Genomic DNA, 22,930 nt, shown 5'->3' with positions numbered 1-22,930 from the left:
GCTCTTCAAAGATTATATTATGTTGTGAATCAGTTACACGGGGACAACATAGTAAGTATTAGTCACGACATCTGTTGTAAGAGGTGCATTACACGAATATCAAAAACGCTTTGGGATGATCCACTCTGCGTGCTTGATGAAAGCCTATACAGCAGAGAAGAAAAAGAAATGGAGATGGTAGTACTAAAAGCTGGAAGACAAAGTGAAAAAGAGACATAGAGAGTACATGTATGTAGGTGTGTCCGTTTCACTTTGAAATACAGAGTTTTCCCACTCTAAAGAGACAAGGGGGTATATATGCCCTCCCAGGTCTAGTCAATCTGCCCCCTGAAATCACACGAAAATGTGCCCGTATGTCTACGTGTACGAGTGATGGAAAACAAAACCTCATTGATGCATTTTGAATCGGGATGACGGGAGACCTTTTAGCTCCTAAAAGGGTGCCGTGACTATAAGAAAAAAGGTTGAAAAACGCTACTCTAGTAGACTAAAGAATGGTGGCCCCGGGGCCCCCTTCATGACTGACCCCACTGTACGCCAATGGTTACGTGTATCATGTTCGCACATTGCAAAAGGTAATGGAGAATAATTCAATTGATATTGCTTAAGATGTATTTCTCGAAAGCATTTGTAATCGCATTGCTACAATGAACCCTCAGAGAAGTCTCACATGTCACATTATAACGTTTACTCCTATTTCCTTACCCTTTTCATGCGTACCAATTATTTTCACAAATATTTCAACAGGCACAGTATATCGATTAACGTAGCTGATAAGACAAAGTTTACATCTTAAATCACAGAACATTGCAAACAAAACTAATCTTGTTTCAGGGTGAGGGAGGGCTTCGCCAGGCATTTACGAAAGACTTCTCGTTTACGTCTTACTGTTAAGGAAATATTCATCAATACCCCTAAAATTCAAATTGTATTAAAACCCAAACCTGATGTATCAATTTATATACACTTAAAGGATAACAGAAAAGTTACAATGTGCAATACAATACCAAATCATAGAATAGAATAGAATATAATACAACGTAATGCATTACAATACTGTACTACACGTACTATACAATGCAATAAAACACAACACGATGCAATGCGATACAATTCAATGGAGTACCGGGGGGGGGGGGGGGTAGCTGTAGCCCCAGAACGAGTTCGTTTTTGCGTACCAGTAATTGCTATGAATCTTCACCAGTATTTTAAAGAAAGACATGTTATAATATGTCATCAGGACTGTATGTCATCATTTCTGAAGATTGATTACCCTTATCAATCACAATGACAATAGCATGAATTTGATACCTCTCAATTCTCAAGTAGTCTATCCATCAATCTTAAAGTCGATGTCGGTTTTTGTCACAAGATCAATGCACTATGCGAAATGAACACCCAGGGGATATTGGGTAGAATGTGTAGAACAGGTGTCACATGCATGTGACACCTGTTCTACACATGTTTACATAATAGCAGTGAAGGGATGTTCCTTGTCTACATGAGGAACTGTATATTTTGTCCTCTTTCTTTGTCTGTCATGTTCATAGTGCGTATTCAAGCTTTTCGTATATACATTATTGCATGATATATTTTCCACATTTAAGTAAGGAAGTTAAATATTCAAGAGTTTAAGCCATATAAGATACGATTTTGTGGTCGAAAGGCGTTATGCGAACCGTGGCGTCCAAGTATATTTTACCTTTTATCTTTGATAATTATATAAAGAAATCCCCATAACCTGTCTGTCTAATATGTTTACCCCGCTGATAAAGTAATTGTTTATAGTAGGACTTATGGACCTACACATTATATAGCATAATGATAATAATAATAATAATAAAAACGTTACTTATAAAGCGCTTACCACCGAAGTCTCTAAGCGCTGTGGCATTAGCCATATCCAGTGCCAAAAGTCAAGGAACAGGCACCCAGAAGCTCTTCAATTTTAGCCAATGAAGAGTCTCAAGATTTTCGTTTTTCCAGGAATTATCATGCCTCAGGCTTCTAGTAATCATATTCAATTTAATTCAATTCAGCATTATAGTTACACCAACATGATATAAATATAATAAAAGTAATACTTATACATAATCATTATAATTTCGGTTGCAGTTATCAAAATAGTAAAATATTGACAGTAAACAATAGGAACTTGGTTGCTGTATAAAAACCCTAGTTGGTTTGTCTGGACAGCCACCATATATGAGATATAGTCACATAAATACCGATAAACAAACGGAGTTGGACCGGACCATAGGCCTAGTCGCGGCCCCCGGAGAGGGGTGGGGAGGGGGACCTTTTAGAATTGTGTTTTGTTTGGGGGGGATAGGGGGCTTTAACACGTTTGGACCTTGAAGGTCTTTGCGTCATGTAGCGTACAAAGATGTAATGCGATCCGAATATGAATCAAACATCTATTGTCATTTTTGTTGGGGTGGGGATGGTGCTGGTGGTTATAGGGAGTAGGTCTGATAAGATCTAAAGTGCAACAAAATAAAAGTAAAAAATGCAGTGAGAATGCCTTAGCAACGCTACTACACCCCCATACACAACAAGCTACGCCATCTATGAACTGCTTTGACGAAAATTGTCGCTAATAATTATGTACTTGTACCAGGGGAATACTGCGGGGAGGGTGGACGGAATGGCGCAACGTGGTCGGACTGATTGTGGGAGTGATGGGGACGGGGGTTCGAACCGGGATGGTGGGTCACGTACACCATTGGGACACCCCCTTTTTCGTTATTTGTTCAGAAACGTATGTTTTCGACATAGTCGGGGCCATATGTTGTCACCCCCGCGGCTACGCACCAGCCGCGGGAATGTCCCCCATCCAATATTTCGCTTTCTCATCATTTTTTGTAATGATTTAATTTTTTATGAATAGCGACCCTCATTTCGTATTATGAATAGCGACCCTCTTCTCGTATTATGAATAGCGTCCCTCCTTCCGTGTTATGAATAGCGTTCCTCATTTGTTATTATGAATAGCGACCCTCTCCTCGTATTATGCAAATCGATCCTCTTCTCGGATTATGAATCGCGGTGCTTATGAATAACGGTCATTATGCCTTTATGAACAGCGGTCCTTCAGGTATTGGAAGTTCCTTGTTACGAATAGTGGTCATTCAGGTATTGGAAGTTCACGTTATTAATATCTGTCCTTTTGAATTGCGGTCCTTATGAATAATGAGGTTACCCCTTTTCTGTTGGTATTTACATATGTGTATTTTAGTGGACATGAGGCATCTTCTGTTGGTAATTATAGATGTGTATTTTAGTGGACATGGGGCATCTTTTGTTGGTAACTGCACTTGCTCAGAACTTGCTCAAAAAGTCGCTTGATAGGTTTGGTTTCAATTTTCATTTTTTTTTTGGGGGGGGGGGGGCGGGACCAGTTTTATTTAGCCCGCAATTTTTCCATTTCTTTTCCAAGGAAAAACAAACTTTTTAAAAAAAGTGAGAAAATAAAATTGACGGGAAAAAAAAATTCTTATACAAAAAAAGCATAGTCGGCGATTTTTAATTTTTTTTAGAAGCATTTTTGGGGAAGAAAAAAAATGTGGAAACAAATGCCAACAAAATATTGATTGAAAAAAATTGACCCTCGGTATTGGTGAAATTTGTATTGGTGAAATTTGAGGACATACAGTCCTCAAAAACATAAAATTCACCAGTTGGTCAATATAACCACCGAAAATTACCGGCCAGGAAATATAATAATTACGATCCTCGCAATTGATATCACATGACTAGCTCTGGACCAATCTTTTCTCGGTATTCGTCTAAGCTATCTAATATATTACAATACTATCTACCGCTTTGTTTTTAAGGAAAAGAGCCCTGTTAATCAAACAACATGGTACCATTATTTTAATAGTATTGTTATTATTATCAGGAGTAGTATACCATTTTTTATCTTTACCATCATTATTATCATCAACGTCATCATCATCACCATAATGTATTCCATCAATTATTATCATAATTATGATCAGTAGTAGAAGTTGTAGTAGTAGTAGTAGTCCTAGTAGTAGTAGTAGTAGAAGTAGTAAAAATAGTAGTAGCAGTACTAGTAGAAGTAGTAGTGGTAGTAGTAGTAGTAGTAGAAGTAGTAAAAATAGTAGTAGTAGAAGTAGTAGTAGAAGAAGTAGTAGTAGTAGTAGTAGTAGAAGTAGTAGTAGTAGTAGTAGTAGTAGTAGTAGTAGTAGTAGTAGTAGTAGAAGAAATAGTAGTGATGATAGTAGAGGAAGAAGTAGTGAAAGTATAAGTAGTAGCAGTACAAATTTGTTTATTGTTAATCGTTTATTTCCGCAACAAATAATGGCACAGTAGTGTTTCACAAGTTAACATCAGTGACACAAAGTCATGTCAAAGTCATGTCAAAACGTGGCAATCCATCAAGACAAATATCAGGCAGGCAGGGCTAGCACTTCCCTCTGAAAGTATTACTGATGTACACTTGAAACGCATGACAAGGCCATGATCATCAATCTACTTGGTCTTGAGTGTCTCGTAGGACAACATCTTAAGCAAGAAAGGGTGGGTTTGTCGGAGATTCAAGGAGCAACAAAATATGTTTGTTCTATCCATCATATATGATATGATAAAATAATATGGGAGAAGATTACCATAACATTGGCATATCCATATAGGAAAGAAAGAAAGACGGAGGGGGTAATATAAGAGAAGAGGTGAGATGAGAGAGATAGGAGAGAGATAGGTCTTTCTAACAATTTAGATATATTTTGACTGGAGGTAAAGAAAGAGAGAGAGAGAGAGAGTGAGAGAGAATGAGACCGACACCAGACAGATAATAGACCAACACAAAATTACTTTACCCCGTTGAATCGGTAAAATTGGAGTCGTTTGTGGTATACGTGAGAAGAGATAAGAACGTATAGCGGCCACGATATATTGAAAAGATTCAAGCAAGAAAGAAAGTGAAAGACAGAGAAAGAGAGGGAGAAAGAGGAGGGGGAGGGGGAGGGGGGGGGGGGGGGGGAGGGATGCGAGGATGTTTATAAAATTCGCATTTATATGCAAGACAGTAGGGGCGAGAATTCTCCATGTGTCTGAATGTTCGCAAACAAAAACAAAAAAAAATCAATCTTTGCATCGCGATTCAAATCGCACTAATTATTATGTGTGAACGGGCCTTTCGTCAGTTCGCCTCAACTGAGTAAATGTTGTCGAAACACTGAATTCTAACACACTCTACGTAGTGTTAGATTCAAGTGACTTGGAATTGGTCTCGTGTTTCGATGTGCGTGTGTGTGCGTGTGTATGTGTGTGTGTTGGAATAAGGGGGGGGGGGCGCTTCGTAGAAAGCAGATTTTTACAAACCGATTCCGAGTTCCGACGATAAGACAACACAACGTTTCGCATGCAAGCTGCTTTTTCTCAGAGTAATACTTACAGCACACAATGCAACAACGCCTTCATTAGCCAAGCTGACACCGTGTACTCATCATCGAGATTCTGGTGGAGAAATGAACAACGATGGGTGAATTTTTTAGCAAACTCCTAGAGGAATTTGGAGATAGAGATAAACATCAGGCAGCGTATACAGTACGGGTTAAGACCGGCGATTGTCGTAACGCCGGTACGGATGCCAATATCTACATCGCACTTCACAGTAAAGACGATGAACGGACCAAGAATGTGAAGCTTTCCGGAAGCATTTGGCAGGATAATTTTGAACGAGGAGATTTTAACACCTTTAAACCCAAGGAACTTACTGACAAAGGCCCTGTCCTGAAACTTGACGTATGGCGAGATCTTGCAGGCTTAAATGATTCTTGGTAAGCAACTTTTTCCCTCCAATATAATTCTAGAAAACAAACACTTACCTTTAAAGCTTTTGTTAACTTGGGTTTAGATTAGCCAATTTAAGTACAAGCAATTTAAAACACTCTAAACAAGCAACTTCACGATTTCGTTCTTCTTATTTATATTATACTTCAATCTTTTTCCAGTTCTTTGCCCATTTCCGTTTTTATCTTTTTGTCTTTTTCTTCTGTAAATATATTTATATAATTCTTTTTTTTTCTTCCTCTTCTTCTTCTCCATCTTCTTCTTCTGATTATTATTATTATTAATCCTCCTCCTTCGAGACGTTATTTTCACCTTTATCATATTCAGATTTCTTAATCTCCTTTTCTTTTACATCATATCATTTTACTTCATTGTGGAACGTAAGATGTCTCTGTAAGTCCATAAATGCATGTGCAATCGTTTTAGCATATTGTATAGTTAAAGGTTAGTTTATAATGTGTCTGTTGTGCAGCTGCTGCAGTTACTTTCAATATTCTCTTTATGTTCAGGTACGTCGACATCATTGAAGTCGAGCGTCACTCAACCACCACCAAGTATATCTTTCCTGTCAATCGTTGGGTGGTTGACAAGCCTCGTCTTCAGTTAGTCGAATGGGATAGTCGATTACCACAGGATGATGAAGATCGTAAAGATCAAAGATTAGCTGAACTTGATGCAATGAAGAAGAAATATGATTTCGTCTGGAGATTCGAAGGTGTTATGCCTCAGGTATCTATTTCATAATAAAATTGATGCTTATCAGTTAAAAACAATTCTAAAAGTTTCTCGCACTCTGGTCGGATTATATATCTTCATAAAGTACCCCCTTCTCTCTCTCTCTCTCTCTCTCTCTCTCTCTCTTCACTATTGCGTCTATCCCTCTCTATCTCTATTTATTAAAATCCATCCTTGTCATTCCATTGATTATCTCCTTTGTTTCATTTCTTCTAGGCTCGTGAAGTACCAATGGAGGAGATGATCACGTATGGATACGAGGTGAGAGTCAACATGTCATCTGAATTCTTGATGGATCATAATTTTGATCAAAGTAGACAACTTACAGATTGAAATTTATAGATACCAATAACAAATATTTATATTTTACAGCAAAAATACATTGGCAAAGTTTTTTCTAAATTCTTTGCGACCCCAAGCAAAATCATAGCTGTTGGAAAGCAATTTTCCTCGTTGAGTCCCTTTGTTGCATTTTATTGAAGAACATTGTACGTAAGAATGAAAACCAGATTCAATAGATCTAGTATTTCGTATACAAAATTTGTTTAGCCCATATTCCATTGTTGTACCAATAGTCATGTAGCACCTCCAGATTTGAATTATTTGCGTCTAAATTTAACTCTAGTTTACCTATCCATACGGTATTGTATACAGTCATACGGGCGCGGGCACGTTTTCGTGTGTGTGTGTGTGTGTGTGTGTGTGTGGGGGGGGGGGGGTTAGGCTTATTTGTCGTGCCCAAAAATAGAATATTAGTATCAAATATTTCTGAGTGAGTCTCTGTATTTGCCACTCTCCCCAGGTGTAGTAAATAGGTTTCTAGTAGTAATTTATTCCTTGAATGCTTTTAAGCGGCCTATAGCAGCCGGGCTAAAGCCATAGCAATTATACTAATTTGTAGATGCCTTGATCAGTTATTGTATTATTAAGATTGTTAATATTATTGTTATTAGTCTGGTATATATTTTCATTTCTAGTGGGACCTAGCGAAGCAGAGCTTGGCTCTCAGCTTACAGGGCATCTTTACACGAGTGAGGGCGACGTTTTGGAATTCTCTGGATGATATGCGAGACATCTATGGTGGAGACTTGCCACCACCAGCGGTAAGATGATTGATTGATTGATTGGTTGATTGATTGAATGATTGATTGATTGATTGATTGGTTGATTGATTGAATGATTGATTGATTGATTGATTGGTTGATTGATTGATTGATTGATTAATTGATTGATTTATGTGAGAAAGTGGGGTGGAGACTTGCCACCACCAGCGGTAAGATGATTGATTGAATGATTGATTGATTGTTAAATAAATGGAATAAAATATTCATTTAAAGCTTATCTGCACTAGTTTGATCAGGACGGATTAGACCACACAGCGAGGTCACTAACAGGTGGCCATCTCATCAACTCAGCTCTCAAATAACATAATAAATGGAGGATCATGGGGGACCAACATGCACCGATTGAGGAAGTTTTCTATATAGAGGGAGCAAATAGCTACAAGCAGGACAGTGGGGCTTTAAGATTCGCAAAACTCGCACATAAGAATAAAGAATGTTCAGTATTTTCCATTGAGTAGTGTTTGATTAATGAATAAATATTGATTATTATCAGTAATATTGTAGAAAGAGAGAAAGAGAGAGAGAGAGAGAGAGAGAGAAAGAAATAATTCCATCGATTTCCGTACATTATTTAGAGTTGAAATTTATTTGTTGGCCTTTTAAAACAAAATCAGTTATTACATTTTTTTTCTTTCAAAGGACTCTTTATCGGAGAGATAATGAATCCACAACCTCTCTTAATGCAACCATGATACATGTACAAGTACTTATGTTTTTCTTTAAAGTTTTTGAACCTCATTTAGTGTTATTGTCAAAAGTAATTTTCTTGTTTTAAAACTTGTTTCAGACAATTGAAAAATTCTGATCACTCTCAAAATAATACACTTATGCAGCATATTATCCAAATTAATTGAAACTGGCCATTTTTCACATCGTAAATGTGACTTGCATATGATTTTTATCCATATAATACTAATTAAAAATGATTCCTCTATGGCCATCGTTTATTTTTCTCTCCCTCTCTGTCTCCTTCTCTGTCTCCCTCTTTCTCCCTCTTACCCCCTCTCTCTGTCTTCCTTTTCTCTTTCTGTTTTCTACCTTCTTCTGTTTGTCACTCTCTCATTCTTATTTTCTTCATGTATCATCCTCATCTTGTCACTCTGCTACTGTTTCTGATTTGTTTTTGTCTTGTTTAATAAGCCAGTTCACGGTTGCAGTCTGAGCATGAGCAGATAAAGGTCATTACAGAACAAATTTTGAAATACACGGAGACGAAATACTGGATAAGTGCTGATGAAAGTTATGTAATCATTATTCATTTATGCACAAGCAGTGCACTCCGTGATACACAGGTGGAAGTATTCTTTGAAAAGGGGATACAAAGGCTATTTATATAGCACCTCCATCGCTGTAGGAGTGATTATTTCAAAATGTACAAAGTGGGACCTCTTCATGTTTTTAAGATCTGTGGATATTCGGGGTCATTGCAGTAATGTGGTAACCGTGAACATTGTCTATTGTTTGCTCTTTATTGTCTGTCATGTTTGTTTTTATTGATTCCGTAATTTTTTTCTCAAAATTAAATTATAAATGTATAAAGTTTAATTATTAATGTGCGAACCTACACCTAACAAGCATTGCTTTGAAGTAGGTTCGTTTTTTTCATTTCCTGTAACCGAATCATTTTGCATTACAATGACCAAAAACAATGTCAAAGATATTTCAATGCTCACTTCTGTTATATCATTATGTTTATTATTGTTTGTCATTGTTTATATTATGTGAAAAGAAAAGAAAAATAAATTCGCTCTGTATAGAGCTACTACTACTACTACTACTACTACTACTAAAGTAACATCGCTTGATGAAAAAATGATGTGAGAATTTCAATTTTGTTTAGAATTTTTTTACTTTTCCCTTTTATTTGACATTGGGGAAAATAACGTTGGATGTCACTGCATGTACTACATCTTTTAAACGAAATCTAAATTATCCTAATTCATTCAGTTGCTTGGTTTGTATACAATAGATGCTCCAACAAAAATTAGCAACCAGCAACGTTATACGCATGACTAATGTTATCCCTAAACCTTACCTCAAAAACCTATAGCAACCGCAACACTATGTAGGCTACTTGAAGAATAAAGACAGTACGGGAAGCTATTGTCGCCAGAACGTGCGTCGACTGTTTCACCTCTTAAATCCGACGACATAGTTTTCAATAAACCTTGAACTGATTATTACTACATGTATAATATCATAAAATAGTTGGAGGGGGGCACCTATGATGCTGTGTGCTTTATGCAGATAACTAGAAAAAAAAGACAATATATGCCGGTTTTTGTTTTGTCTTCAAATCCGTAGTGTCTTTCGCGATGGCGGAAGGATACAGCGTTTGGTATGCAGAGGTTAGTTGGTTGTAACCCAATGCAGATCCGGCTGTGTAAGAAGATACCGATGAAGTAAGTATTTGTATTGATCTTACGGTAGCGGGTTTTACGAAACAACAAAAATCACACACATATTAATATTCACAATCACAACTTTAAAAAAAAAGAAAAAAAAAAAAGAGAAGAAAATACATAAAAAGGGCAATGCTTGAAGAGCATTAATCGTCATTATGCCAGAGAGTCTATAAATATGGTGTAAATAGAATTTTGTCGAAGTTCTTTGTTTGAACAAATAAATAATTTTCTGCTATATTTTTCTAATCTAACAGATATCAGAATGCAAATTATTTTCAACTTTATTAGCTCTATGAACCATATCAATAATGCTTTCTCTTTGCTGTTTCTGTATTCGATTACGTACTCCTACACATCCTTTTGATCTAGTTCTGCCCGGTCAATCTATATCTCACCTTCTCTTCCTCTACATTGTATTGGGATTTTTACTTTAAATTTACAGAATGCCAGTGACCGATGACTTGCTGAAACCGTTCTTAGAAGGGATGTCTATTGGCAAATCAATTCGAAAGAAACAACTGTTCATCATAGACTATGAGATTCTAAAAGAAATGCCTCTGCGGCAGGGTGGGGAGGTAAGAAACATAGTAGTAGGACAATCCAGTAATGCTTATCAACTTTCTAAATTGTGAACCACTTTCTTTTACGAATATTTCAAAACAGGTCCCGCTGGTTTAATGGGCTACCCTGGTGAAATATTACTGTATAATTACTCTAAAAATAATAATATAACCAATACATCGTTCCATTCAAGCTACTCGTCGTGTGTTCGTTAATGAATAACGTGAGAGAGAAAGATGAATGAAAAAATCTAAGGTTAAAATATAATAATAATAGTAATAATAATAATAATAACATATAGAATTATATTTCTTAAAGCACAACAAAACGCTCAAAAAACGGTCATGAGAAATATTTATCAAAATCAGATTAATTCCTGTGTCTTTAAACAGAGGCTGATAAATCTTTATGAAATTGAGAGAGAATAAATCGATCTGCTGCAACCATCCAATCTTATACTCACATACAGTTACCAGCTCCGATAGCCTTGTTTTATACTCACATACAATACCAGCTCCGATAGCCTTGTTTTTTGTCCAATCTTATACTCACATACAGTTACCCGCTCCGATAGCCTTGTTTTTCGTCAACAAGGATAAGAATCTGGTCCCGGTCGCAATTCAACTGTTCCAGGAACCAAACGAAAACAACCCGGTAATAAACGATATGGATCTGCCACTTTTTGCCTTTAGTAAAGTACCTCAATTAAAAGATTATGTGGAAACGATTTGAATATTCAGGATGATGAAGAATAAGATTTGTTATAACGGGAGAGGTATTCCAAAAAATAAACTTCACTCATCCATGGTGACAATAACAAATATACTTCCATATTATTATTACATTATTCCCTATTATTTTTAAAAGACGTTTATACTGAATCCAATTACAGATTTTCGTTCCAACTGACCCAGAATACACGTGGATGTTAGCGAAGATGTGGTTCAACGTAGCTGATGCTTCATATCATCAGTCTATTTGTCATATGGGAATGTCACATATTCTCATGGAGTCTATTGCTGTAGCAACGCATCGATGTCTGTCTCCATCTCATCCTCTCAGTCGTCTACTCGCTCCCCACTTCCGGTTTCTCTTAGGAATCAACCAGTAAGTTTCTCTCTACCACCAACCCAAATGTTTCAATGAAATCGCATTCGATGTATTTGGCTATGCGCGTGTAAAAATGATCTATATTTTATTCCGTATTGCATATTACTTCTAAATAAAATATCCATGTACATGCACGTACACAATTATCTCTTGGAAAAAATATCGTTCCAAATCACGAATGAATCACTTGTGTGTATTAATTCCAATTCGGGTAAAGTACAATACCGGTAGAAGGGTTTAGGACCTGAGCGGACAATGCATAAAGTGAAACATCTGGGCACTGTACACGTGTGCATCAGATGTGGTTTAGTAGATTGATTGAATTTTTGTTTGTGTCTTATAATTTATTTTTGTAGACGGTACGAGTCTATTGCTTATGGAAATGAAGTGATAGTTATAGAGTCAGCAAGAATCCCTACATGTTTTCATCATGTTTATGAATTACAGTCTCATATAACTTGTATACTTTTTGAGTTCTTTCCCTTTACTCTTCTCTATATTTTTAAAAAGCATCACAGCACATGCAACGTTAGTACCTATACGCATTTAAAAGATATGTTCATTGTGATTTTAAGTCATAGAATGAGATAAATGATGATATGAATCCAAGGTTTGTCTATCTCCAACAGCGTTGGTTATGATACCTTGTTCGGTGAAGACGGTTGGATTGAAGAGACCTTGCTTATCGGTCGGAAAGGAATGATGGAATTGATTCGTCGAGTCTGGAAGGACTGGAACATTTCAAAGAATGGTCACATGGTACATGACCTTGAGGAAAGAGGTGTCAACGACCCGGAAGTATTACCGAACTATCATTACCGAGATGATGGTACGCTGATATACGAAGCGATCGAAGAATATGTTAGGACGGTTGTCAATGGTTACTACGGTAAGCTTTTCACGGACCTCATTTAAGTTCGTAACTAATATCAAGTGATCAATGTACAAACATAATACGCTTGAAAACATAGCTTCATTTCTTCAGTAGAACAAGATTCCATAACAGACCATGAAATAAAACACGTCTACATGTATATTACCATCACTTCCCATCTCAAAGAGACCGTTCTTGAGAAGATAAACTGAAAAAAGGAAGAAAGGAAGCCAACCTGTATATGTTTTATCAGAGTTTAGATCACAATTGTACAACCTTGTCGAACAAGGAATATTTGTTTCTACCGATTTTGTTATTGCTGTTACAGGGCATGCTAAAAAGATTAAGGCTGACCCGGAAGTGCTTGAATGGGGAAGAACATTGTCGACTGAACCTTCTGCAGCATCTCCTCATACATGTGGAATAAAGGTCAGATATGCATGAACATTCTTGTTCTTCGTTTGCACTCATCTCGTCTCCTTCATCGAGTATAATACTGATCCGCTGTACTCTGCTTAAGGAATATAGTATTATCCTTTTTGTTGATGTACTTGACAATGGTCATTTAAAAAAAATATCGTCTCATCGTTATTTAATTTTTATGCACGTATATAACCTATTCTGTTATTTTGTGTAGTTAATTCAGAATGACCAGCTATCTCGTACTAACTGCTTCTCAAACTTCTTTTGCGTAGTTTTGTATACATCATTGTCCCTTCGTGTCCCTTCTTCTATGCAATGTGCATTCTAATGTTTGCCTTAAGAATGATTTTGTATTATCGATGATATTCGTTTCATATTATTTGCATCTTTAGTTCATTTATCACAATGAAAAATCAAATGTTCAAAACAACATGATAAGTCAATGCAACTACGCTTGACTTTGGATGTATTACGTGATTTACACACAGCAGAGATATATTTAACCTAATCTGAAGTAATTAATCAATATATTCCATTTATGAAAAGTAGGTACCATTAATACATCAAGTCAACAAGGCTGTAAACACACACAATTACATGCGATGCTTTCAACGGTTAAAATGTAAGCATTATAACAATAATGCTTTCAAAAAGAGAAGCTTAGAGAGTAATTGAGTAATTTGGAACAGAAATTCAAAATAAAACCCTCATTTTCACAAGTGAAATCTAACCTCTGCATGCTATTTTGTCAAATAATAAATCTAAACTATGTTGATTAACTTGATACAGGGAATTCCTAGTGATGGCAAGTTTCGAAACGGTCAACAACTGACTGAACTTCTGACCAATATCATCTACATCTGTACAGCTGGACATGCAGCAGTAACCTTTACACAGTATGATGAGTATGGATTCGTACCCAGCTATCCGGGATGTCTCAGGGGAACCCCACCTAAAGATAAGGTGATATATATATATATATATATGATGCAGAATAAAAGCAAGAGTTTCTCCTTACATCTACAAACCTAATCAGCGGACTACCACGATCAAGTGGTTCAATACGTCTCCATTAATTCAAAATAAACTGAGTAAAGCAAGGCAAACAGTTATCCGTTTATTGTACAGGTGTAGGCAGTAAATACAGGATGTGGGTGTGGATTGAGGTTCATTTATCTGCAGCAGGGGTCATGAAGCTGTATGTTTTGATATCGGTTAATGTGAAAGCATACAAAGCAATGTATCAGACTATCAACCATCATTAAATTTCAAATCTACACTCCTGTGATAAAAAGACCACCTATTGATCATTTTCTAAGGATTTTGCATCAAAAATTGTTAAGGGTTGATTTTGTATGTTACCTTACATTATTTCAGGGTGTTAGGACAGAGAATGACGTGTTAGAAACACTACCACCTAAAGACTGGACCATTCGAGCTATGGTGATGTCCAGGATCTTGAGTAAGAGAGATACCAAACCTCTGGGTGATTTTGAGGTGCAGTATATGTATGATCCCATCGGCAAGAAGGCTATTGAGACGTAAGTACCCCTCTCCCGGTAGGAAATGGCAATTTACAAATAATATAAACACACTTTAGAGCAAGTGTATTTATGATGAGTTAGTACATGTATGGAAAAGAAAACAACATCAAAAAGAAAATTAACAATAATGATGACAATAATAATAACACATTTAATATTAATGATGATAATAATAATACTACTACTACTTCTACTACTAATAATAATGTCAATACTATTAATGAATATAATGGGATTTGAAAGGCTCCAAATCCACTTGAAAGAAAAATGTTCAAGGTGCAATTGTCCCAAATAACAATAATAATGATAGTAAATAATAATAATAATGATAATGATAATATTGTTAATAAAAATATGGCCTTATTTTACCTCACGTGTTGTAATCCTGCTTTAATTATAGGAATCACACATTTATTTCTTGACTGGCTTATTCATTCACAAATTAATCAATTCATATGTTGATCAAGAAATGTGATTGTTTCTATTTTTCCTATGTAGATTACACGAGGAATTGAAAGCAGTTACAGCGGAGATTGATAAACGAAACAAGGAGCGCGTCCGACCCTACCTTGTCCTTCACCCAAGCTGCATCCCAAATTCAATTGCTATCTAAGATCTTTCGAGCGGTAGAAAGAGTTTGCATCCCAAATTCAATTGCTATCTAAGATCTTTGAGCGGTAGAAAGAGTCTGCATCCCAAATTCAATTGCTTTCTAAGATCTTTGAGCGGTAGAAAGAGTCTGCAGTGTTGTTGTACATTTGTGAGAATAAAGTATGTGGGGGAGGGGGGGGGGGGTGTTAACCAAAAAAGGTCAAAGAAATAATAATAATAATTATTATAATAAAAATAATAATATTACAATCATTGTAAAAGTAATAATCGTAATAATATTGATTATGATAATGATAATAATAGTACCTCAAAATCTGACGCTTTTTGTTCTGTTCTCTCATAAAATGGATCTAACATTTTGTATTGTTAGTGTTAGATATATGCAACAAGATTGTATTAAACTAATAAAATATATATGGATAGATTTGCGAAGATGATGGCCAAAACTTTCATTTCATACAAGTTATGATTTTTATTGTAGTAAATTACTGCAATCTGTCGTAAGTATTGTTTTAATGCTAACAGAAGACAGAATCATTAGATAGCTAAGATGATAGATGTGATGAAAGTTAGGCAGCCAGGATAATAAAATGATTGAAGGGGCCCCGGGGAGAACAGTATTGATACTGAGGAGGCTTCACTGTTTAAATAAGGTATATTTTTGTTTTAATAATAATAATAATGATAACTATTGTTATTATTTTGAATATTATTATGACTATTATGAAGATGATTATTATTATTATGATGATTATTATTATCATTATGACTACTACTGCTACTACTACTACTACCATGAAAACTGAAATTATTATAACATTTTGATGTGAAATTCCGATTAGTATTTGAACGATGTTCCGTAATATTTACAAGATATTCCTCTGCATATACAGGTCGTTATGGCACTAAGGCAGATAATCGATATTCATGTTAAGGTTCAATAAAACACATGTAGCGGATTTTGAATCTCTGCAACAGCGCCAACGTATTGTGAGTAGAAGTTTATACATTTTCCTTTTCGTTAGGATTAGTTAGTAAAATCTGATAAATATTAAAGCGCCCCAGACATAAGACTAAGCAAATAATGTATTTAACGAATTCTTCTCTATTGCAGATGACAATTAATCAAAATTAATTAAAAATACCATTTTGGAATGCCCAATTGTTATATGCAGATCAAATATAATAATAATAATAATAATAATAATAATAATAATAATAATAATAATAATAATAATAATAATAATAATAACTAGATTTGTAATACTTGTTTTGAACAAGTATAGGTGGGCTGATCCAATAAAAAATTGAGACAAAATGAAGGGTACATTTGAGGTAGCTTTTTGTCTCAGCTACAACATACTCGAAGTTCAGCGTAAATGAAGCTAAAACGACGTAGATATTGCTCGCGAAAGACGGGAATGTAGAATCAAGTTTTGAGAAAAAGTCATGTCCCTTAGAGAATACACGCAAAATGTGAAAAATTGACATGCCTCCTTTAATCAAAAAAATACGCCATGATGCCTTTGTCAAAATGAAAATTCGTGGTGACTAGATTCGTATAGAATTGTCTCAGCTAGAACATATCAACATTTTGAAGAAAACCGATCAATTTTTACAATCCATTTTCCAAAAATATGCTGACGTCATAATATGCAAATTGAAATTTTGAGTTCGGAGGCCATTATGATGACGTCATGAGTTAATTGAAGGTCAAATGAGACATGAAATCATATCTCCGATTCATACTCCATCAAAATATGAAACAAAATTGGGGTCACCTTGCATCCTAAAGAGCTACAATGGATTTTGCATAGGCATGTTTTTGCCCATATATGCTTTGTATAACAAGAGCTCGCGCGCACGGAAATTTATCTTTAACGGTCGATCATTCCGTCATTAATAGTCATAAAGAGATAAACATGGTATCAATTTTTTTTGTAAAAATATGTGGAATATTTTGAAAGAAAAAAAAATGGCGATTCTATGTTGTGCAATAGTTTTACGCGCAAAAACGCGCACGCATGCGCGTGTGCGCGATTTTTTATAAAATGCTTAGAATGGCCTTAAACGTATGCAAAATTATTTTTAGACGATTTTGAGCATTTCAAAATTTTACGCGCGCATTGACGCGCGGACGTACGCGCACGCGCGCGTTATTTGACCTGAAATTGACCGGACGGATATTGACCTTGATCATGATAAATATGAATGAGAAATACCTTTTGGTTATGAAGATATGATCATGAGTTGATTTTCCGAAAATTTTACAAAATGGCGCCTAGATGACGTCATCAGTCAAGGTCAATGTTAAAAACGTTATTGTGCTTTGTACATATGCCTTTACAAACGAAGCTAAAACGACGGAGATATTGCTCGCGAAAGACGGAAATGTAGAACCCAGTTTTGAGAAAAAGTCATGTCCCTTAGAGAATACACGCAAAATGTGAAAAATTGACATGCCTCCTTTAATCGCAAAAATACGACATGATGCTTTTGTCAAAATGAAGAATCGTGACAACAACATTTGTAGAAAATTGTCTAAGCTAAAACATATCAAACTTTGGAAGAAAGTTGATCCATATTTACAGAGATACAATCATTTTTTTCAAAAATATGCTGACGTCATAATATGCAAATTGAAATTATGAGTTCGGAAGCCATTATGATGACGTCATGAGTTAATTGAGGGTCAAATGAGACATTAAATCATATCTCCGACTCATTCTCTATCAAAATATGAAGAAAAAAATTGGGGTTCCAGTTTCATCCCAAAGAGCTACAATTGATTTTGTATAGGCATGTTTTGCCCATATATGCTATGTATTACAAAAGCTCGCGCGCACAGAAATTTATGTTAAACGGTCGATCATTCCGTTATTAATAGTCATAAAAAGACAAACATGGTATTAATTTGTTTTTAAAAATATGTGAAATATTATGAAAGAAAAAAAATGGCGATTCTATGTTGTGTAATAGTTTTACGCGCGAAAACGCGCGCATACGTGCGTGTGCGCGATTTTTTTATAAAATGCTTAGAATGGCCTAAAACGTATGCAAAATGATTTTGAGACGATTTTAAGCATTTCAACATTTTGCGCGCGCATTGACGCGCGGCGGTACGCGCACGCGCGCGTTATTTGACCTGCAATTGACCGGATGGATATTGACCTTAATCATGATAAATATGAATGAGAAATAACCTTTGGTTATGAAGATATGATCATGTGTTGATTTTCATACAATTTTACAAAATGGCGCCTAGATGACGTCATCAGTGAAGGTCAATGTTGAAAACATTATTGTGCTTTGTACATATGCCTTTACATGTGTGTGCCAAATTTGAAGGTATTTGATTGAGCCATTTTCAAGTAATCGTGCTTACAAAAAAGTGGTTAGATGTAAGAAAAATAAATAATAAAGGCAATTCTAACGAAATTATAAGGTGGTCTGTACGTTATACAGCCCACCTGATAAATAATAAATAAATAAATAAATAAATAAAGGCAATTCTAACGAAATTATAAGGTGGTCTGTACGTTAAACAGCCCACCTGATAATAATAATGATAATGAAAATAATAATGATAATAATAATGATAATGATGATAATGATAATAATAATAATGATGATAATGATAATAGTGATTAATAATAATAATAATAATAATGACAAGGTTTATGAAGCGCAAATATCTATCTCTAGATATACTCAAGGTGCTTTACAGATTAATTTCAATTATTAGATATGACTAAAAGACAGATAAATTGGGATTTTGAATGAGGGATTTTTGTACATATTAGCAAGTGTAGGCTATAGGTATAACAAGAAGATATGTTCGAAATTTTAAGATATAGGCCCCAAGATCCTTAGACAACTAGTCGGCTAGTAACAGGACAACTCTACTTTGGTCAGCTAATCTAGGACAAACTACTCCATATGTCAGCTACGCCTGGACAAACCATTCTTTTTTAAATAAGGGAATGATTGTCCTATCATGCCTATGAGCAGTTGCCCAGAATCCTGGGGTGCTTTTGGGGATACACACTATGTTGTTGGATTTTTTTGTTTGATTTTGGCTGATAGAATCCTCACATGATTGTGATGTTATTGTCTGAAAATCTGTGTACGCTTTGTAATTTGTGTATGTTACCATTTTGTTGATACATGTTGATATTATTTATGAATGTCTCCTTTTTCAATCATTGTCTTAACGGATGAAGAACAGCCTTGTTGTCACAAGACTATGTAAATAGATACATATGAAATAGCTCTATATCATAAATGATATTCCATAGAATAAACTAAATGGAAATCGTAAGGAACTCTTAATTCTTAAATAGATATATCATCGAGCTATGAGTATTGTGGAATTTTGAATTATGGAAATGCAAATATTTAGTGTTAAACACAGTGAAGTGTTGAAGTATGGCCCCAGCGTTTGTCACATGACGAGGTTGCTATCATCAGAATTTTATTTAAAAATGAAAAAAGAGAAGAAAGGATCCCTAAGGTTTCTCAAACATGCAGTATAATATTCTTTTAAGGAAAGTAACAAATAGAATGGACTGATATTGTGTTTCATTACACTACATTATACGCAAATAAATATCACCAAACTTAATCAGAATCATCGAAGTATTTAAATCATTCGTATTATTTCGATTGGATTTTAAAACAGAATGAAATTAGGACTACTTACTCACTCATTTCTGGACCGATCTACGCTAGATCGGTCTAACGGTGAGTAAGAATACATAAATAAATTGCATAATGCCAGGAAGCGATCTTCTGGACCGAATGATCCAGAAGATCACTTCGTGATGTGGTCTTCTGGACCGGTTTGCTTCCTAGACCGCTCGAGACCCATTTAGCGTGAAATGTGAAACCACACCGTGACAGGAAGCGTACTTTAACCGGAAGTGAGTGTGTAACGCGGGAATGTAATGACAGAGAGACAAAAATTACAGTACAAGAATAAAATCAGAGAATAACATAAGGAAAGATAGAGAGAAAATGTTAGAATGATAAAAACAAAGAATAACATAAGAGAAACTGATAAAAGGAAAAAAAGAGGAATAACAAAGAAAGACAAAAAGAAAAAGTGATATAATGATAAAACAAAGGATTACATAAGTAAAGGTCAGAAAAGGAAGAAACAAATAATAACATAAGGAAAGGACGGAAGAGAAAAAAAAATATAATGATAAAAAGAAAGAGCAACATAAAAGAAGGTGATGGAGGGGAAAACAATAACATAAAGAAAGGCAGACAGTGATAGAATTATAAAAACATAGAAAATCATGAGAAAAGTTGATGGAATGAAGAAACAAAAACAAAAAGCATAAGGAAAGATAGGAAGAGAAAATAATAAAATGAAAAAGAAAGCATAATGTCGTAGTCTGGTTAAGGGAGGGAGGGGGAGCTGGGGGGGGGGGGGGGGTCAGGCACACCCAGAAAGACACGGTGACTCAAGATCTAGAGTTGGGTGGGGTTTATTGGCTGTTTAAATATGTATTTTATAGAAAGCAAACCACTGCAAGTGCAGAAAAGAACAAAAATAAAGAACAATCTTAATTACATGTTAACATCAATGATACATAATTTACCACATTTGTCTGGTTTTAAATACCCATAGCATAAATCTAACTATACCATCAACCAATTCGTCTAATAATGAAGAATCCAAAATTCAAGATTCAAGAGTGATTTCGAGCACTTTACATTTAGTTACGAGAACTTTACGAATATATACGTATATTTTAAGTATTCCATACTATGGGCGAGGTTGGGGTAGCATCATTATCGTGTCCTGTACAATATTTGCATCAGATATATCTGAATGTTGCTTATAGCAACAACTAGTGTATGCAACTCGCACTCCGACCACCAAAATACAATTACTCGCAACATGTGAATGAAACAATGAACATGTGTGCATTCTATTCATGAAGTACACCCATAAAATACTTTAAAGTTAGTTATAGTTGAATCACTGTGTTATAGCTCGAAACGTTGCACGTTCACTCCGGGACATGTTCAGTCGAATAGAATGCAAATTGCATATATAACGTGTAGGTATAGAGGGCAAGTCATGATATGTGCCCTACTGTACAAAGCAACAACTAATATATGGGTAATTCCATAAATAAGGGACCCACTTTGTGACATTTTTGATGTCCCTGTTACATAAGGAACCCACACGTATGTGTCGATCTGAGTAAAAACTTAAATAGTGGAGTGAGATTGTAAAGTGATTTCCAAGCATAATTGTAACGGGGACACCAAAAATGTCACAAAGTGGGTCACTAATTTATGGAATTACCCATATGTAATTTTCAATCTGACTATTGAAAGCCAATAGTATATAACAGGTGAATGTAATAGCTCGTTGCTAAGGAATCTTGTATAACTTTGAATACATTACAACAACAAAATCTATTGGCTAGAGTGGAATAAAGCCTTATGTGCATCGAGTTTAAGTGAGCAAAGTTACACGGGACGCCAACATTTGAATATGGATCCATGATTACCGATGGGGCACTTGTCTCTGAAAACATGTATGCAATCTAGCGCCTAACCAAGTAGGTCCATGGCCTAACTAAGTCATACTCATGAGTTCTCATCTCAATCCAGATTCAATATCTATTTTAACATTTCATTGCAGCCGGATGGTTGAATAGTAATAGTTTTACAGATAAAAACTAACCACATGTATATTTACAAATGTATCATGTCAGTTACAATGACGAGTCAAGAAATTGAGATGTAAAATAGAAATTCAATTTTATCCTAAAATTGTGATTATGCTGCTGTGAATTCTTTGGGCTAAATAATCCTGCTGAAATATGAATTACAAAGGGTCCAGTCCAAGAAAAAATAATTAATATGGGTTGTAAGAAATAGATATAGAAAGTACCATCACCAGGTTGGTTAATTCTTCTACGCTAATTTACATTATTTTGAGAAACTTTTCGAAGTGGTACAAAAATATATTTTCACAGAATGTTAAAGCAAAAGATGACGATATCACATTAAAATTCCTCCTGATATTGAGACTAAAATCACACCGAAAAATTTCTATGAAGTTGATTAAGTAAAATTGAGGTACTATTGATTCTAAAGCTCTCTAACTTATGAATAACGTCAGCTGGATTTCCATCTTCCTAAATTGCTGGAGAACAATGCAACATTTTTCTATGCTTTCTTACCATCAAGTAATTGGCACATACAGGTTGACATATAACCATGGGGAAGCTGCATAATGTTATGGCAAACCACTACAGTATCTTGCCGATAATAATTGCGGCTTACATCTAAAATCATCGTCGACATCGTCGATAAATGTGTAAAAGAACTAGATGCTTAATTTCACAAGTTGTCCTCCCCCCCCGAAAAAGAAAAATTATATGAACAAATAATTAACGCAATTCTTTTTTTGTAATACCACGCATGGCATGCTGTGGTATGAATTAGGATGATATTTTAATTTTTCCTATCGACCTTTGAACTTCATGCCTATTTTGATAGCGCGACATGCGTCTTATATTTTCGTACCACAGCGATCCCAGATTCCAGTATGAAATCTTTATACATAACAAGCAATGAACGCTTTCAAAGAGGTCACAAACAATTAGACTTTGATTATTTATTGCTTTGCCTCACTATTTATAAAGGCAAACAAAATGAATAAACTGAGATTCGAACTTTTAAGTTAACTCC

At 35.3% G+C, this 22,930-nt stretch overlaps 1 protein-coding gene across 1 annotated transcript; it reads left to right on the top strand.

The window, feature by feature from the left end:
* Nucleotides 1-5,310: 5,310 nt before the first annotated feature.
* LOC584789 (arachidonate 5-lipoxygenase-like) lies at nucleotides 5,311-15,371 on the top strand. Its single transcript, XM_011662230.2, has 13 exons — nucleotides 5,311-5,807; nucleotides 6,330-6,549; nucleotides 6,772-6,816; nucleotides 7,533-7,658; nucleotides 9,984-10,081; nucleotides 10,527-10,659; nucleotides 11,204-11,299; nucleotides 11,538-11,752; nucleotides 12,385-12,644; nucleotides 12,958-13,058; nucleotides 13,842-14,015; nucleotides 14,430-14,593; nucleotides 15,095-15,371. The coding sequence occupies exons 1-13, from the start codon at nucleotides 5,506-5,508 to the stop codon at nucleotides 15,207-15,209; spliced, it is 2,049 nt and encodes a 682-aa protein (XP_011660532.1). The 5' UTR covers nucleotides 5,311-5,505; the 3' UTR covers nucleotides 15,210-15,371.
* Nucleotides 15,372-22,930: the final 7,559 nt, after the last annotated feature.

The sequence above is a fragment of the Strongylocentrotus purpuratus genome, unplaced genomic scaffold (assembly GCF_000002235.5).
Source record: "Strongylocentrotus purpuratus isolate Spur 01 unplaced genomic scaffold, Spur_5.0 spur5_scaffold_19, whole genome shotgun sequence".
NCBI classification, from domain to species: Eukaryota; Metazoa; Echinodermata; class Echinoidea; order Camarodonta; family Strongylocentrotidae; genus Strongylocentrotus; species Strongylocentrotus purpuratus.
Note: the sequence above shows the minus strand (reverse complement) of the source record. Positions and strands in the feature narration are given on the sequence as shown.

What these genes read in the sequence shown, in the direction of transcription:
- LOC584789 (XM_011662230.2), top strand. Translation starts at nt 5,506, where the DNA reads ATGGGTGAATTTTTTAGCAAACTCCTAGAGGAATTTGGAGATAGAGAT. An exon ending in TCGAAGGTGTTATGCCTCAG is followed by an intron (nt 6,550 to 6,771) that starts GTATCTATTTCA and finishes CATTTCTTCTAG; the next exon opens with GCTCGTGAAGTACCAATGGA. An exon ending in GAACCCCACCTAAAGATAAG is followed by an intron (nt 14,016 to 14,429) that starts GTGATATATATA and finishes ACATTATTTCAG; the next exon opens with GGTGTTAGGACAGAGAATGA.